At 36.3% G+C, this 19,231-nt stretch overlaps 1 protein-coding gene across 1 annotated transcript; it reads right to left on the bottom strand.

Moving 5' to 3' along the window:
* Positions 1-1,222: 1,222 nt before the first annotated feature.
* On the bottom strand, positions 1,223-15,238 carry LOC126175909 (S-phase kinase-associated protein 1). The gene is made up of 4 exons (XM_049922976.1): positions 15,119-15,238; positions 14,902-15,004; positions 7,584-7,792; positions 1,223-2,303 (listed from the first exon to the last, which is right to left on the bottom strand). The coding sequence occupies exons 2-4, from the start codon at positions 15,002-15,004 to the stop codon at positions 2,127-2,129; spliced, it is 489 nt and encodes a 162-aa protein (XP_049778933.1). The 5' UTR covers positions 15,119-15,238; the 3' UTR covers positions 1,223-2,126.
* Positions 15,239-19,231: the final 3,993 nt, after the last annotated feature.

The raw sequence follows: 19,231 nt of genomic DNA on the forward strand, positions 1-19,231 counted from the left end.
AAATTAAATAAGCTTTTTTTAAAAAAAATTACTGTGTGTATTTATGTTTTGTTTCCTTTTTCCAAACCCAAAAAAATGTCAGGCTTGCAGAGTTTCCCCGGAGTGTAGAGTTATCAAGAGTCCAGTTTTCAGGGTTCTAATGTTGATCATATTAACATTTTGCCACCTTTGGGATTTTGGCATACTATACTAGTCACTTCTTATAAAATGTAGTACTTGCAACAGCTATTTCCTTCACATCAAATCCCAACTACGACATTCCCACACTGCATTAAAACACTTCCCAAATGTCATACCTGTAGTTGGCTTCAAACAATTTGTAGAAAGGGGGTGGGGGAACAGGGATTTAAAAATGCTCAAGCTGACCTGTCTCAAGCAGAAAGTTCCAGGGAAAACAGCACAAAAAACCATCCCTTTAAATTAATAGATGCTCTCAATTTTTCCACTGGTTAAGCTTCGACCATAATTTTAGTTTTCACTTAAGGATTGAAAATGGTAAGCTCAATAAAACAAACGCACAGTGTAATAACGCGCTGCCATCATTAAAGTGGGAAGCAATTACTTGTGCAATTGTCAGCCACCATCACGAAGTTCTTTGCCATACAACAGATCATATGTTTCTCTAAGGCTATATTTTGCACCACAGGGAAAAAAAAATATTTACTTTTGACATGTTTAAAAGCGTACAAGATTTGGATTTGGTTAAAGTAGAAGAAAAAAAAAATTAAATATTGTCATTTCTAGCAGGCCAAATTAATGGAAATCAATTTGCTTAGTGACAAAATTATGCCAGTATTAACATTGTTGGGATTTTTATCTAGACATTGCCCTTTTGTGTATCAATAATTCACTATTTAAGAATTGAATAGTGATTAGACTTTCCCCACTACCAACTTACAAGAATGAATTGGGCAGTGTTCCGCAGTAAGACCAAGATGTTTCTAGTGTAACTGTCACCCCACAAATTAAGAAATAGACTAAAGAAATCCACAGATTTCACGATATGCATCAGTGTTTTCACTATGCCAACTATGGAAGTTATAGTGATAACTCAATTTTGGAGACTTGGCAAAAGCACATTTACTCTATATATTTTATGAAACCCAAAATTTGAAAGCAAGCAACTGCAAATTCACAAAATACAAACCAGAATAGATCAAATCATCAACATGCATGTATTAATACATTTTTGCAGTACATGCATTTTTATTACTAAACACAGTTTTAAAGGAAGAAATTTATTTCACATAATTTAACTTACATTCTCTCACCACAATGGTTTATTCCAATATGTCAATAGTATACATTAATAAATAGTAAACAAAACACACAGAATACATCACATAAAAGTTTTATATCCACAATAGAACCTCCCTTCACTACGACAAACATGTAGCAAGTAAACTGAAGATTTCCTTAGAGCTAAATACACAAACTTGCCTTTAATGTGCTGCTATTACAGAACCCTTAGCAATATTCTCAGGTAAGTTTCAAGATGTTGGAATTTCTTTTCGAGAGAGCAACCTGATTAAAACAGATCATTAAATTTTGACAAGCTTAGACTACAAACTTTCTAAGATCAACTATTCAACTATACTTTTCAGTTTAAATTAACCTGTGGCAAGTAAGTCCAGATGCACTGTCCTGGTTATTACATTTAAAATAAAATTTGCTCACACCAAGTACCAAAGAAAATGCAGAGTTGGTTTTATGTAAGGTTTTATTAAAATGCAGTCTATAACAGATTTCTCTCTAATCTACTTCACAAATGTTTTACAACTGACAATAAATACTGAGGTCATACACTTAAAGGAACTTTTATTTTGCAATAACCAAAATAAAGACGAAAAACCCTGGGGATTTGCATAAGTGTACTTAAATGTACAACTGCCAAAGCCTTTTCTAATTTGCTTTATACATCTGCATCATCACCTTTATATGACGACTTGGCAGCACATCTGTGTTAAGATACACTATGTCATTAACAATAAATGTATGCACGAAGTTTATGTGGTTGGACAATCAGAAGCATATGATTAGGTACAATTAACAGAAGGGAGAAGATGGAGATTACAATTGTGTATACATAAATTCAAATAAAATTTTAAGTGACTTGAGCAATCTTTTTACTTCTCCTCACACCACTCATTTTCTTTGCGGACTTGTTCTTCTTCGCTAGCAGTAAAATCATTCTTTATGTTGAAGGTTTTGCGTATCTCCTCTGGAGTTTTGCCCTTTATCATGTTAGCAACAGTCTTGCAGGTGACATCAAGCAAACCTTTTATGTCGAGATAATTTGCTGCCTAGATAAGTTAAAAATTTTTAATGCATTATTATTATCCAGCACTGTACACACTTTATATTAAGGATGAAAGAAGTTTAACAAGGGGAAAAAAATGGCATAAACTAACATTTGAACTAAGTTATCTTCAAAACCAGCAACTGTTCCTAATTTAGTTCACAGTTCTTTAATAAGGCAGCAAGCATTTTTTCCCCAGAAATGCCTTGTTTTTAAATATTTAAACACTGCATCAAAAAACGCATGTTATCAATATTTCTTCATTTCATGAAGAAGTCTAATATGGCAGAACTAACATTTATGAACATCCAAAATCAGTTTTCAACACCAAGAATTTATAGCAAATTAGTTATACACAAAATAAATTCTACACAAATTATATGGCAAATTGGTGGCTACTCAAGAACTAGCTGTCCAAACCTACACAACAAGGTCTACTACTAAAATATCTGGTCAAGATGAGCTGTCCTTTGTAACTACATAGCACTGCATGAAAAGCTAAAATACAACCTATTTCTAATTTAAATGCAAAATTATGTTGGGGTTAATCCATACCAAACAGTCCAGGACTGGTTTCTCAATCATCCCAGAAAATAATTTTTTATAAGTCATTTGAAAACAGACCATTTTGTTTCAGACCACAAGCATTTTTTGCATTTACAAGTGTCTGGATTTTAAAATTATTATGTAGGGGGTTGCCTCATACCTTCCAAATGAGAAGCACAGTAGACTATAAATTAAAACCATGATCACATAACTGATTGAGCCATTAACAATATATTAGTGAAAAAAGTATATTTACTTTTTTACAGTATGAATGGTGATAAGCTTACACACACACACACACACACACACACACACACACACACACACACACACACACACACACACCATTTTAAAAATAGTTCTCAATTTTTTTCATTCTTTGGCCTGCAATATCTGTTAGGAAAACAGATAAAAATCTACGTACTTTTCCAATATCAAACTTCAGCATGAATTTAATGATTGAAATTCAATGGGAAGTAAAAAAAAAATTACCAATACGAGTCAAAAATATGTGCTAACATCTTACATTATCTTGTTTGCTTTTATTATTTTGCTCATGGAACATGAATTTCTTCATTCAGTCTGGGTATTACATTGTAAGTTCATCCAGTTGCAGCTGTAAATTCCAGGGAAGACTGCTTCAGCACATTTTTAACATGCATACAGACATGATCCTTTTCAATATTTTTTTAAGATTAGGTCCTTGGCCCAGGTGGATGGAAAATGTAACATGCACATCTTTGTTTTGACAAAGAATGTTAACTTCAGCCAATCCACCATTGTTCACAGTACACACAAGCCACTATGTCCTCATTTTGAGGTCTGAGTGGTACAAGTTATACACACTGATGAAGTTAACTATCAGGGATGTTCATGTGAACTTACTAGAGCAAGCTGTGTGGCTGAGGTATGAAACAATGTAATGTCAGGTACCTCTAATCTGTAACAAATATTGAATCCTTCCTCAAAGACACCAGCAGAAAGTACTTTATTTCCTCTATTTTTTTAAACACTTCGAAGATTCCTTTTAGGTGTTCTTTACAGAATTTAAAGATTTCTTGATGTGTCAAGATCTGGATGTCATAGGTTTGCTGCAGACAGCTTACTTGGTTGTATTCCAGACACCATCACATGCATTGTTTCCATGGCATGATTTAAGTAAGTGGCACTCTTAAGTCCACATCTTTTGGTTTGTTTTGGCTCAAGATCACAGAAGTTGATCAGTTTATGGAAGGGTAGTGCAGTTTTATGTAGTTAATTGCAGTTGAAAAGCATGTACTGCTATAGCGTTGTGTTCAAGGTGGTTAGTCACCTATGCCAAACTGTGACTTTATTATAGTAACAATATTGTCAGAAGGAAAGTTTCTACTCCCCATACAGCGGAGATACTGAGTCGCAGATACGAAGAGAGAGAGGGGGGGGGAAAAAAAAAAAAAAAAAAAAAAAAAGCTATTTGCCATAAAAGCCTTCGTCAACAATAGACACCCATACAGATGCATGCAAACTCACACTCAACTGCAGTATCAGGAAACAAACCTTAGACTGCCCGAGACTGCAGTTTTGTGTGTGGGTATGGGTGCGTGTGTGTTTCAACGAAGACCTTAATGGCCAAAAGCTTCAATTACGAGTTTTATCTGCGACTCAGTATCACCGCTATATGGTGATTAGCAACTTTCCTCCCAATACTGAGACATTCCACCCTGGATTTTCCATTGTCTGACTATTATAGAACACAAATGGATGCACTATGGGCTGTGTTTACCCAATGGTGCTCGTTTACTTCACCTTGAACAAACAGTTTTCAGGAGTCAGCAAGAATTGAGCATTTATCAACTGCCAAGGTTTGGTTTTTGGCTTTCAAAAATTTACTCTGTGCTTTGGCAATAAAATACATTTTCAGGTTTTCACAGTTAGCTACCAACAGCTCAAAAAACTCGTCTTTTTTTTATTCCCATTTGTGTCACCCATTATTTGTATTCTACTAGAAGGCGTCAAATCTTCAGATTACTCAAACACTGGAAGTAAAGTTAGTTTGCCTGGACAGTTCTGACATTTCCCCGTGATCATGCAACTGCAACTATCAATATTGCAAACCCAAACATCCAAAAGGTAGTTAACTGATAACTTTATTCTTCCAAATACAATATTTCGTATTCAGCTTTTCTATCAAATCATATTTGGGTGGAAAATTTTTAGAACTATGGTTTGTGTCAACTTTTCTTTTTAAATGAAAGTTTTAAATTCTGACAGTAGTTGCCAGTTTCAATCTTTGCAATCACTGTAAAAGGTCTCTTCTTCACTTGGTTTTCCAATTTTACTAGCAAGTGATACCCCCAGGATTTCATGAACTAAATCCACATTTTATAGTTTTTGACAAGTCAAATTCTTATCTGAACTATAACCACCCATTTCTCTGTTAATGGCAAGTATCTTAGAAAAACATGTTTGACAGAACAACTTTCCTAGTATTATATTGATAAAAGGATCATCTTTTTACACAGATCAAACATTTCTCTCAGACATTTTGGTATAGGCTGCTCCTGTTTCTTTTAAAAAGAAACAGTTCAAGGAAGACTGGCGGCCAGAAAATGTTTCTTCAAGTTCTTTATTTCATGGTACTTTCAAGTTTAACTTCTGAGTTCACTCTGAAGTAAAACTTTCTTCTTCACCAATCATTAATTAATGTCTTTAGGAAAGAATTACACTTACAGCAAGTGTCATTAATAATAACAATAAAAAAACAGACTTATTTAACTGCACACTTCAAGAGCTCACCTTCAACTGAGCAAGTTAACAAGTTGGTGGTAGGGGTGGGGGGACGACGACAGACTGACAGGCTTGTCTGTGAGCCTGTAGTGCATACTTGACTTTCAGATGCTGTCTGTTACCCTGCTGAAACTTTCTGCAGATGATTGTTTTAACAAATCATCCATCATATAATTTACATATGAAATTTAAGTAAATTTATGTACTTTATTCCATTAGTATAGACAGTGCAGATATTAAGAAGTGTATTTTTGACTCCTTTGTAATTGTTTCCCAACATACAATTTAATCTCCAAGTTGGAATTCATACTTAAGTTTGATATAAAATGTCCGTTATAATTATCCGGGCTGTTATGGCGTGGTCGGTTGATGAATTCTGTGTAGATTCCCAACGTTTCGTCTCTGACTGTGGGAGACGAAACGTTGGGAATCTACACAGAATTCATCAACCAACCACGGCATAATAGCCCAGATAATTATAATGGACATGGTATTTCCGGCTGTGAAAGTCTACACTTTAGTATGTGATTAAAATATATTTTCAGATCCATATCTGTTCCCTTAATGAAGATGTTGCAGGCCAAAGAATGAAAAATACAAGAATCTTGTTCTTATTTTTAAGCAAGAACTCACCAGTGATACTCCATAAAAATTACTTGTAGCATGTAACATAAGCACAAAGTATTAAGGCTCAGAAATTAAACCTTTGGAAAATTACTGTTCAAAACCTGAATTTTTTCAATTTGCAACCAACAACTTTGAGCCATTAAAAATGGCTTAAGGAGCATATTCAGCTAGGAGATCATGGTTTTACTTTATAGTTGTGTATGGTGAACTAAATGCTTCTCATTTGGAAGGTCCAAGACAACCTGTTACCAAATAATTTAAGAAACCACAGGTACTTGTAAATATGAAATAATGCTTGTTGCCTGAAACAAAAATGGCTATTGTTTCTAAATGATAAACAACTTTTTAAAAATGTTTTAGCCCATTCAACATTAGGAAATTCACTGAGCAAATATGAAGTTTTCTGGTAAGGTCAAGCAACCAACTATTTTTTCCTGGGCCACTTTGTATGGAATGAGCCCTTTATTCTTTCCAGCTTAATAAGTAATCAGTTATAACCATTGCACAGAAGATGTAACAAGGAAGTGAGTTGATAACTAAGTGTGTTATTACATCAGGTCAATTTACATTTATTTAACATGCATACACTGATTGCTGCCCAAGTCCCCACACAGCTGCCTGCATCCTTCACACCTCCCCCCCCCCCCCCCCCCAACCACCATAGAAAGTGGAAGATGGTTTAACATCCCACAGCCTGTGTGCTGGAATTCATCAGTCAGTGACTAAACCAGGTAATCTGTCACGAAGAACAATCCAAGGAAGAGAGACTGCTGCATACTGTAAAGATGACATGTTAAATTGCAGACAGACAAGACAGTAATTACCAGAATGATATTTTCACTCTGCAGCGGAGTGTGCACTGATATGAAACTTCCTGGCAGATTAAAACTGTGTGCCAGACCGAGACGAGCCCGTGACCTTTGCCTTTCACGAGCAAGTGCTCTACCACTTGCCCACGAAAGGCAAAGGTCCCGAGTTCAAGTCTCAGTCCGGCACACAGTTTTAATCTGTCAGGGAGTTTCAAGACACTAATTAGTTTTCAACAACAGCCTTCACCAGCAAAGGCAACTCTCAGACCAGAACACACTAGTCTGAGCTACTGGAAATGCTGTTCATGCCCTCATATGCACACAGAGGGTCTTTTCTGACAAAGGGTATGGCTGCCAATGTATAGCTGCTGGTTGTGCCTGCAACTTAATATGCAATCTCTGTGGTAAACAGATCTTTTCTTTAGATTGCTGACATTCCAACCTGTGATTTCCATTGTCTCGTTACAAGCAGTAAGATTACCACACATACACTGCAACAGTTTGCAGAAATATGTTCCAGTAGACAGTATACATACCAGTATCAATTCAAACAGTGTTCCTTGATCAACTTTCAAGAAATCTGCATCCCATGAACTGATGTCATCTGTTCTCTTTTCCTTATTTTCATCATCTTCTGGTGGAGGAGGGTCATCCTTATGGTAAGTAGCCCACTGAATCACTTTTTTCAAAATTGCAGAGTTCACATTTGGCAGAGGAACAACTTCTTCATCATCTTCATCCATTCCTGTTAAAAATTGCAACTGGAGTTGTGAAAACAATCTGCATAATATTACACGGGGGATCATCAGAAACCTACTTTACAGAGCTCTGAAAAGGAGACATCCAGTGCTTATTTGAGCACCATCTGGGAACACTTGGATCCTACAATTTGACTTTAGTAACTTTAACAGGTGTATAGAAACAACAGGACTCAAATTGACGTTTTCTTTAGTGAAGCTCAAAGAAAGAAACTATTAACCGTGAGACATGCTCTGTCTGACCACGATGGACAGTTAGGATAAATAACGGTTCTTTACAGTAATCGTCAGCACAAATCAGAATAATGAATGATTCAAAGACAAATGTTCCTAACAAGGCAAACTACTTTTGCTTTTTTTCTTCACAGTTCAGTACATTTTCTTCTTGTTTTCATGTAAGCTACTCAGAACATTAAACAGCCATGTAAAAAAACCAAGAATCACTAGGATTAAAGTATCTTGTAAAACGAAACCGTGTGTGATATGAGATAGGACGACTAGCCATAGAACAGGCTAATATCACTACCAAACTGAATGGAAGTACACTAAATGATTAGTCAGATAGCAAATATTAGTCATTTCTTAAACATAATAGGAAGCATAAAGGCACAGTTCTAAACAAAAATCACAGCAGTATGTCAAACTTCAATTATACGCAATCATCATCAATTTCCCTTCGGAAATTATACATTCTTGAAAATAGAATGTTTGTGTTGTTTTGATGGTGTTTCCCAATCGAGTACTGAAGTTTGTTCCCATATAATCCTAGTCTTACCTGAAAGCTGTAATACATTAAACTCAAATGCATCTTTCCAGAGTGATCGAAGTTTGTTGTTAAACACCTCTAAGGTGATAGAGTGGTCAACACTCACTGATCTGTTTCGCTGCTGAAATTTTTCAGAATTTGAGGTGCTGGGGTATTCTGTAGTAGCATCTCGGCTTAGCAACAATAATGTCTTCAGTAAATTACAATATTGTTTCAGAAGAGTTGCCACAACCATTAAATAATATAGTGCCAGTTTGTATTTTCTGCAACTTATCCAAGGCATTAGATTTTGCAAATCACAGTATTCTACACATAATTAGGTTTTACGAGAGTGACGATACAGACAACCAGTGGATTATGATATCTATCAACAAAATGACAGGAAAATGTACTTAGCAATTCAACCTAATAGGCCAAGTGAAAAACATGAGGTTCCTCAAAGCTGAACGTTATGTCCCTATTGTTCCTCATACGTAAACAACCATCTAGAATATGCTTTGATAATGGCTAGGCACTAGCCAAATCTAGATTTGCCAAATAAAATCTCCAAGGAGAGGATGACCAATTGCTGTTGCCTATCATTTGAATGTAAACAACATTATTCGAGGTATCATCAACTTTCTGTTAAAGAACTCTCCCTACTTAAAAAAATATCCCTTTTTGCATTTAACACATTGACTGGCATAGTCTATTTGCGTTGCCGACCCCTTGGGGCCATTTACTTTTTTTCAATATCCTGCTTTAGTTTACTCCAAGTTAACTTGTCAAGTGCAAATGAAGTGAAAATGTGGCATTTTAGAACCTTTTTAAATTTTTTGTGTGAGTTACATATGACTCACATGGCCCTAGAGTAAAGGGCCCAGGTTTGTCATTTGCTATGTCACTAATAATTTTAGGTTTGTACTCCTGTCAGTTTTTCATTCCACAGCATTATTTGTGTACAGTTCTATTATTGATTTCCTGCATTGTTGCTATGGTCTTTATTCAGTGTTGTTTGCTCCGTAACAAAGTGATATGGTGGCAGAAGAAAATGTCTTGAAGTTATGGAGATGAAAGGCATGTACAGCAGCTTTTAAGATGAAGTTATGGACATAAGTGATGAAGATTCTGTGTCGCTATTTGGTGATGGCTCAGGCGAATTTTTACCAGAGGAGACCTGAAGCGAAACTGGACGTTCTGATGTTGGAATCAGTGAAGATAGGAAGAAGAGTTCTATGTCTACATTCAGTCAAAGAATGAGACTTCACCACTGTAAGAACCAGGCAGCAAAGCACCTCTAACCGTGCTAGTACCATAACTACTGCAGTTTATTCAGGTTCAATTGAAGTAAGTAATATCAAAGTTCCAAAGATGAAGATGACACTTAGAACAAATTCCAATGGGATTGTCTGGGGGCCAGTTACAGGTAAAAATGTTCATTCCAGGTCTTGTGTAAATTCTTCTGTTGCACTAACTCTCAAAGGCAAGACACCACACAATTTCTTCAAATATTTTGTAACTGATGAAATTTTCAAATATATGATTCAACAAACTAATTTGTATGCAAAACAAATCTTAGAAAGTCATTCAGTAACTTAATTCATGTCTAAAAAGTGGACTGATGTCAGCAATACCAAAACTGAACAATTTTAACGATTTTCCTTATGGATGTCACTAAATGTAAAACTGCTCCATCACAACAATGCAAAAAAATGTTATGTCACACAATCATTTTGAACTGCTTTTTATCTATGTGGCATTTTTCCGATAACAACCAGTGTCCACTGTGAAACCGCTTATTCAAAAATTAAACCTCTTATGACTAAGTTGCTGCAGATGTTTCAAAGTGCAGTTGTGCTGGAGAAAGAAGTTCGCATTGATGAAACACTTGTGCCATTACGAGGAAGACAGTTTCATTCAGTATAAAGAAAATAAGCGCCATAAATTCCGAATTAAATTTTTCACACTTTGTCTAAAGGGTGGTTACACCTGGAATATGAAAGTGGGAAGAATGCAAATCCTGGTTTTCCTCTTGCCACTTTTGCAGTTATGAGCCTTACAAATGGATTACTAAATGAGGGCAGAATCTTATATACAGGCAATTTTTACACTAGTGTTCATCTAGCACACCAGCTTCTTGAACAATCAACACATTTAGTTGGTACTCTCAGATCAAACAGAAAACTGAATCCACAAGATGTTGTACAGGCAAAACTGAGGAAGGGGGCGGGGGCGGGGGGCACAAAGTGAAGGAAAGTACCACAGGCATAGTAGTACTGAAATGGAAAGATAAGAGGGATGTTCTGATGCTGAGTACTGTTCATGGAGAAGAAAAAGCAGAAGTTCAAACCAGGAAGGGCACAAATAAAAAATGAGCAATGACAACTCACTATAATCAAAGTCTTTAGATCTTTAACCAAATGAGGTCTTACTCGCACTGTCTAAGGCGAGGTGTGAAATGGTACAGGAAGCTTGCAATTTGTTGACAGGGTCAACACTGGTAAATGCTCATGTGATTTACCAATACAACAAGATCTTGATCATAGAATTCAAAGAGGAAGTGACTTTAGACTACTCCATACAGAAGATGCCGATGATCCCGAGACATCTCTCACCAAAGCCTCCGCTTTACCTGCAGATTGTGCACTTGTGAACATGGGAGCAGCCAGACGTAGGTATAAAAATGAATGACCTTTGACGAGAGCAAGCTGTCAAGAAATGCAAACAAACTGCATAAAGCACCTTGCATACAAGTCTTAGAGAAACAAAGTGGAATGACCCAAATTATTTCAGTTTCATTGTTGCAATTAGAGTGGAAGAATGGTAATAAAACTGTATGTGATTTGCATCTGCTGTAAGTAATATGTCAAACCAAATAATAAATAAATAATAAAAAGCTGTAAAGTGTAATATGACTGAGCCATGCGAGTTATATATAACTCACAAATTCAAATGTCAGTAACTACTCTTGAACTCTTGAGAACCATACGCCACGAACATGATTTTTTACTGGGGCCATAACCTACTATAACACCAAGTCACAGCACGCTCCTGTGAGTTACTACAACTGCACCCCAGAGCTTTAAATGGAAAAATGTCAGCGAGCTGTATTTACGTCACGTGGCCCGAAGAGAACACTTCCTGCGAGATATTTAACTCAGGTGGTAGTACAATCATGACGAGCATAAAATAAGGTGTCCATGTTTTTGAGAGTAAACTGGAAAAACTTTTTCGAAGCCATGTCCTAAAACAACTTAATTCATCAGACACATCTGCACAATTATCGGAATTCTTCGGAAGAGAAATCAGTATGTTGACACTATGCACATTCTCATTCAATAATGTCATGTTTAATGATTATCTGGTGAATTTATCTTTGAAGAAATAAAATTTTCGCCAAGAATATTCTTTGAGACTAATAAGTAGTGTTCACCCACAATCTTCCTGTACATAACTAAATAGTTGGGCAATCTGACTACTGCTTCACATTATATTTGTCCCCTCAAGATGTTTGTTGTAAGTAAACAGACAGTTCAAAAGGAACAATGATATACATTATTAAAATACCAGAAGGAGAAATGTTCATTACTATACATTATGGTTGTCTTTAGCACACACAATGCAGCAAGTACGATTTTTGTATCACATACCCAGTGATATGGCTGAGACAGCAAAGCAAAATTTGAAAAGTTAAAGTTTTGCCTTGACAACTATTCTGTTGAACGATTTCTCAATTACTGTAATGTGCAAAAGACAGCAGGTAAGAATTACTAACTTACATTTGCATATTTTAAAAATTACTTAAAAATGTCCAGCATGCAGCCATATTTATGAAGTAATTTAACATTACAATTTATTATGCAAAACTTTCCCTGGACTATGAAACTTAGTAAAAGAATACTCTGATGACTATGGCCTACCCACAACTGCAACAAAATTACAAAAAATTTAAACAATGGAAATATAATCCATTTACATTTGGCCCACATAGCCAAAGCCATCTCACATAAGGTCCAGTATTAAAATAAATATATTCTCCACAATTTAAGAAAATTATCGCATTAAATGTTATCAAGGCGGAGGTAAGAGACGTTTGACCAGATGGATAGATCACAGTGTAAAATACTGTAATTTATCACAGCAAGTACAGTCCTTTTTAAGAGGAAGGGAATCCCCAGCAAACTTCCTTTGGAAGGATTTATCTTTCACCTTTCATCTTCACTCTTACTTGCCTTAAATATATTGAAAAATTTCATAGGAACAAAACCTCTCATTTTGTTTCTTAAAACTGATTTTAAGTGTATTTTGTTTTGGGGTTGAAAGTTTACCTAACTCTCCAAAGGAAGTTCTTCCGAGCTTTATTTTTCCTAGCAGAAGATTCAACAAGTGTAACTTGTTTTGCAGCATTTAATTTAATTCATTTTTGCATACTTTCTTTAAAAAAACATTGTCTTTTCCACTAAAAGGTTTCCTAGTCCAGTCTCTCTAGAGTCCCAGCTAATATGTGCTGCTTCCACGTCATTCCTTCAATTTTCCTGTATCAGTTTCACATCAAGCTGTCAACTGAAACACCCTGACATTTGTAATTTTATTCTGTGAGAGAAGAATGTTTGCATAAATTAACACAATTTTTGGATACTGCTCTATTAGAATCTGTTATTTTAACAGCTATTATTTTCAGCTTTATGTCAGCTAACAAAACCCACAATCCAAACTCCAACTATTATACCTACATCAATTACATTGCTGGAGCTCAGGTATTTCACTTACACAAAAATGAAAGCTGTTACATTTTTAAGCCAGCCCATTAGATATAGTTTTAATGTAATAAAACTCTGAAAGTTAACATTTTTCCATCTGCAGCTTAATATATCTATGTTATGAACAGCATGCTAGAAGACATGTAATGATTTACAGCTTTCACTGCCTCTGCAGTTTATTCCTGAATTCTAATTTAGTATGCTACTTCCTGTAAGCTCACACCACATTAGCCAACTCCATTTGGTTTCCACCTGCCATCCTGTACAGTAACATTAATGCTCGAATTATGTAGCTGGGCTTGGAGGTGAGGCAGCACATTTTAATAGTATTTAACCATACTTTCACTGACTAATTGGAACTAGGCCTATGTACTAGTATTAAGACAAACACTTTCAGGAAAAAAATTATATATATAAAAAAAATAATGCACGCCCCATATTTTGTTTAGAGCTAAACTTCTTACCTATTATCAGCTTCTTACACATTATCGCCACAAAAGAAATTTCTCACAGAGACAAGTCAATCTGACTACAACCTTGACAATACTAACAAACAGTATCTTAATTACCATGTAATAAGGTTCCCAAATGTCTTAATATAATAAACTGATAGCTGTTGTTTTCCATTTAACAATTGACATGAATATTATATTTAAGAAACTTAACAATAATCTGGAACATTTTCAGCTCTGTCATACCCTAATTCTGAATGGGTCGAATGATGTAGCCTCAACTCCATATAGCAACCTTTTTCCTGTCCCAACCCCATGACAGAAAAATGGGTCTGTGGCACACCAATTACGGTGCTGTATATTGGAGTATAACAGCGAGGAAAAAAGAAGCCGAATCAAAGCGTCGAATGAACTACGCGACGGAATGCTCTATGTCAACATTTTCTTAAATCAAGAACAGAGCTCGATACATTAAAAATATATGCTTAGATCATGCCACATTCGTGAATATCGATTACATCATTAAATTTCAAAACCGCTGTAACTATAATTCGAAATAACGGCGTAGGCGGAAGACAGTGCTAACCTTCGATTTAGTAAGAATTAGTCTTCCGCCGATCGTTTTCATTGCACACTTAATACGCTTGCATTAGCAATAACGACTGTAGATTAAACCGGAACGCTGAGATTTATCTTCAACAATTGAATGAAGTTATACAGGGTGGCGCAATTCGATCACACAGTATAGCGTCACCCTTACAGTTAATCGAGAGGTGATTTAGATCCATCCAGGGACATGGTGGCTTAACATCAGACTGACGTACAACCGGATTCCACAATACACTGATACTGGGGTTGGCAAACTTGACACTAACTCGTGTTTAAAGCAGTAAGCTACAATTCAAGGCCATTATAGTTTGTAGGACGCTCAATAGTTATCTTGATCTGTCATCGAATCACAACTTTCTACACTGATACTGTAACTATTTCATAACGAGCTGCTACGCGTTACAGATTGATTTTTCCTCTGTCAATTACTACTACTTAATACAGTCGGTAAGTTCACAATGACGTTAAGCGGACATTTTTGGTATGGCAAGCACCGTACGTTAATAGACGAAGTATCTATTTCTACTTACCAAGATCTTCCAACATGGTTTTAATTGTCACTGAACACTTCGCTATTTCAACGTCAACCTCAAAAACTTCGCCATCAGAGCTTTGCAGTTTAATATTCGGCATCTGAAATTAAATTATTCCGTTGAGAAATGCTACAACATTAACGAAATATCTACTGGCAACAGAATAAAATACAGTTTCTTAAATAATAACAACGCACTATATTGAAATACATACTTCGAAAAAGAGACGATTATTTGCTCCTAAACAAGAAAACACGACACAACTCCGCCTTAGCTGGAACTATTTCCTCCCTAACAAAAGGTACCACAGAGTTATATAGATTCATCCGCGATCAGAGACATTCAAACGAACAAACTGTTGCATGGATATTAGAAATAGTATCGATATAATAATTGTCCTAACGTTTTAATTTTAACACAAAATGCTTCACAACCGAGAAATATTATTGTTTTCAGCCCAGTAAAAAAGTTTCTTCCTTTACGTCTTGTGAATTTTTGAACGAAGATTTTTGGTTAACATACAGTTTCTTGCTATCTATTATGCGATCCATATTTATTATTATTTTCATTTAAGATCTAGTAGTAAAATATTGTTTACACAGTATTCGCCTGAAAGTCACTTATCTGCATTTGTATTATACATGATATCATAATGCTTCTCGACTTTGTAATAAGTTTAAGTGATTAGTAGTTTCTATAAATATAGGCTAGTTTTACGTTTCGTAAGACATGAGTTAGAAAGAAATTTGACAATGAACTGATCGATCTAATTCATAAATACACTGTGACTCCAACACTGTACTTCAGTTTGATTCTTACGCCAGAAGAGATATTCGTAAAAGTTATCTTCTTATGATCAGTTAATTCTGTCAGTGTTTCGTAATCAGTAAGTGTATTAGTGGTTATTCCAGTTCATATAACAAAAGATTTTATTTTCGAGGTGGTATTATTCATAAATAGTGACAAATAAGATGGGAACTCACGTACATGGGCTTAAATTTGTCGACGACAAATACAGTAAAATCATCATCAGGATTAAATTTTTTGCGTTTCTGTTTCGTTTAAAACAATAAATGTCACAATACTTAGAGCTTATGTGTAGCAAATAACTGACGTTAGGTTTCCAATAAATGTTAATGTAGTATTCTGTATTAGAAATCACAAACATTTTAAGCATATCCAAAAAAATTTATTCCTTGTTGGCCATTCAGCCCCAGCAGATGCAATACGCTCCATCAGTACATTTTACATTATAAATTTTACAACAATACATTTTAAAGTGGCATCTTCATACTGGGTATTTATAAAATTCTTCTAATTAATATATTGGGTTAGTTAACAAGAATATGTGCAGCTTTTCCTTAAATAATTTTGTTGGCATGCTTGAGGCGTATGTAACGAATTTGTTATACGTTTTAACTGCCATGTACACATTACTGTTATTAAGCTTTTGCTGATCTGTTTTGTGGTAAGATCAGAGAATTACAGATTCTTGTAGTATAATCATGTCTTTGAATTGTTGCAATTAAATAAAGTAGTTCAGTAAGTACGCAGTTAACACCATCAATAATATATAAATTAATTACTGTTAAAATCTTATATTTAACAATGCCCCTTTAACTAAATCAAAGGAAAATACATTGAAGTGCCAAAGAAACTGTTATTGGCCTGCCTATTCAAATGCAGAGATATCTAAACAGGCAACATACGGTGCTGCTGTCAGCAACGCCCATAAAAAATGTAAATGTCGTGTTACTAGGGCCTCCTGTCAGGTAGACCATTCGCCGAGTGGAAGTCTTTCGGTTTGATGCCACTGATGATGATTGGGACAACGCAACACCCAGTCCCTGAGTGAAGAAACTCTCTGACCCAGCTGGAAATCGAACCCAGGCCATTGGGATTGATAGTCTGTCGCACTAACCACTCAGCTATCGAAGCAACACCCATATAAAGCAAGAAGTGTCTGGTACAATTGTTGGAATTGTTACTGCTGCTAGAATGGCAGATTTTCAACACCTATGTGAGTTTGAACATGGTAATATAGTCGATGCACAAGCAGTGGGACACTTCATCTCCGATGTAGAGATGAAGTGGGGATTTTTCGGTTCGACCATTTCACAAATGTACTGTGAATACTAGGAGTCTGCTTAAACATCAAATTTCCGACATCGTTGCGGCTGGAAAATGATCCTGCAAGAATGGGATCAACAATGGCTGAAGAGAATCGTTCAACGCGACAGAAGTGTAACTCTTCTGCAGATTGCTGTAGACTTCAATGCTGGACCATCAACAAGCATCAGCATGTGAATCATTCAACGAAACATCATCGATATAGGTTTTTGCAGCCAAAGGTCCACTCGTATGACAGCATGACACAAAGCTTTACGCCTCGCCTGCTCCCATCAAAACTGACATTACACTGTTGATGACTGGAAACATGTTGCCTGATCAAACAAGTCTTGTTTCAAATTGTATCGAGCAGATGGACTTGTACAGGTATGGAGACAACCTCATGAATTCGTGGACCCTGCATGTCATGAGGGGACTGTTCAAGCTGGTGGCGGCTCTGTAATGGTATAAGGAGCGTGCAGTTGGAATAATATGGGACCCCTGATACGTCTGGATATGACTCTGACATGTGACATGTAAGTTAGCGTCCTGTCTGATCACCTTCATCCATTCATGTCCATTGTGCAATCCGACGGACTTGGGCAATTCCAGCAGGTCAATGCGACAGCCCACACTTCCAGAATTGCTACATAGTGGCTCCAAGAATACTGTTCTGAGTTTAAACACTTGCGCTGCCCACCAAACTCCCCAGACATGAACATTATTGAGCATATCTGGGATGCCTTCCAACCTGCTGTTCAGAAGAGATCTGCACCCTCTCATTTATGGACAGACATGCAGGATTCATGGTGTCAGTTCCCTCCAGCACTACTTCAGACATTATTTGAATCCATGCAATGTCTTGTTGCAGAACTACACGATTGCCAGGTGTACCAGTTTCTTTGGCGCTTCAGTGTAAATCATTACACAAGAAAGCAGTTAGCAGCTGTATTTGTGGGGTGCCATTAGCTAAGAAAGCTGAAAAATCTCGTAGGGATCATTGTCATCTAACTGACAAATTACGTAGTACAGCACATAACACATGCAATCTGAACTACCACGGCACATACAATTTCTTCCGCTGAGATAGTATGATGTTCACTTCCTTGTTGAGAACATGGTTGATTTGAGTTCGTGTGACGATGTAGTTAGTGTCCTTTCTGAGAACACAGATAAATATATTTCACTTTCCAAGCCTATCGCCCAAATATTACGCCATGCTTCCTGGACTCACTACATTTTATGCAGACATCACTTCAGAAACTTAGTGAAATCGTGTATAAGGAGAATATGTTCTTCATTTGTGGTGCACATCTAGATGACGCTAAGCTTCAACTCTTGACAAAGGTAGGGGTCATTCCATACAAATACCTGGATTCGATGGAGAAACTCAACAAAACCTCATTGTCTGACATAACCACATTTTCCAGTGTTGTTATAGGCATTTACAAAATGGATGAGAAGTGAGTGTTTGGAAGGAGTTTAACATCTCATATTTATGGGGTTATGCAAGACCTTATATTAACACTATGTATGCTTGCTTGCAGAAGATGGGCCTGGAAACATACACATTGGATCTTGCATTGCACTGAACTCCATGTTTTCGTGGGATGCCATGCTCAAATTCAGAGGCCAATGTTGAACTCTAAGCCAATCGTGACATGCTAATGTATTTTTAACACAGGATTTGCGGGCGACTCAGCCAAAGTGTCCATAGGTATGCCAAGGCAAATGACCGATGAATGAGTGAAAAGTTCAATAAAACATTCAGCAATTTAAGTTACATCATGTACTTAGAAGTAAACAGTCTATACAGACATGGTATGCAATAATTTCTGGCAGTTGGAGGTTTTGATGGCTGTTCAATGAATAAATTGTTAGACTGGGTAATTTATCAAATGTGGCAGTGTAGGATAGGTAGTGGAGATGGACATGGGATATCCTAATTGTTTGCATGATGTGAACAATGATTTGTCACTATTCCCAGAGGACCGAGTTGCATGAAATGGTTCCCTCCTCACGTTGATGACGACACTGTATGTTAAAAATGATATGTATATTATTGTAGAAACCGCCAGCAATCTCACAGTTTGAGGGTGAAACTGATTAGTGTCATCTGTACTATTAAATTCCACCAGTCACACTGGTTGAAAAAAATACGTCGATATAAATATTGAAAAGTTGGCTTCCTTCTGCGAGATACGATTTCTGAGAAAGA

Source organism: Schistocerca cancellata, chromosome 3, assembly GCF_023864275.1.
Source record: "Schistocerca cancellata isolate TAMUIC-IGC-003103 chromosome 3, iqSchCanc2.1, whole genome shotgun sequence".
NCBI lineage: Eukaryota > Metazoa > Arthropoda > Insecta > Orthoptera > Acrididae > Schistocerca > Schistocerca cancellata.

Coding starts and splice junctions, on each gene's coding strand:
- LOC126175909 (XM_049922976.1), bottom strand. CDS start 15,004: ATGCCGAATATTAAACTGCAAAGCTCTGATGGCGAAGTTTTTGAGGTT. Junction 7,793..14,901: donor AACCATGTTGGAAGATCTTG/GTAAGTAGAAAT, acceptor AATTTTTAACAG/GAATGGATGAAGATGATGAA. Junction 2,304..7,583: donor CACTGTTTGAATTGATACTG/GTATGTATACTG, acceptor TAACTTATCTAG/GCAGCAAATTATCTCGACAT.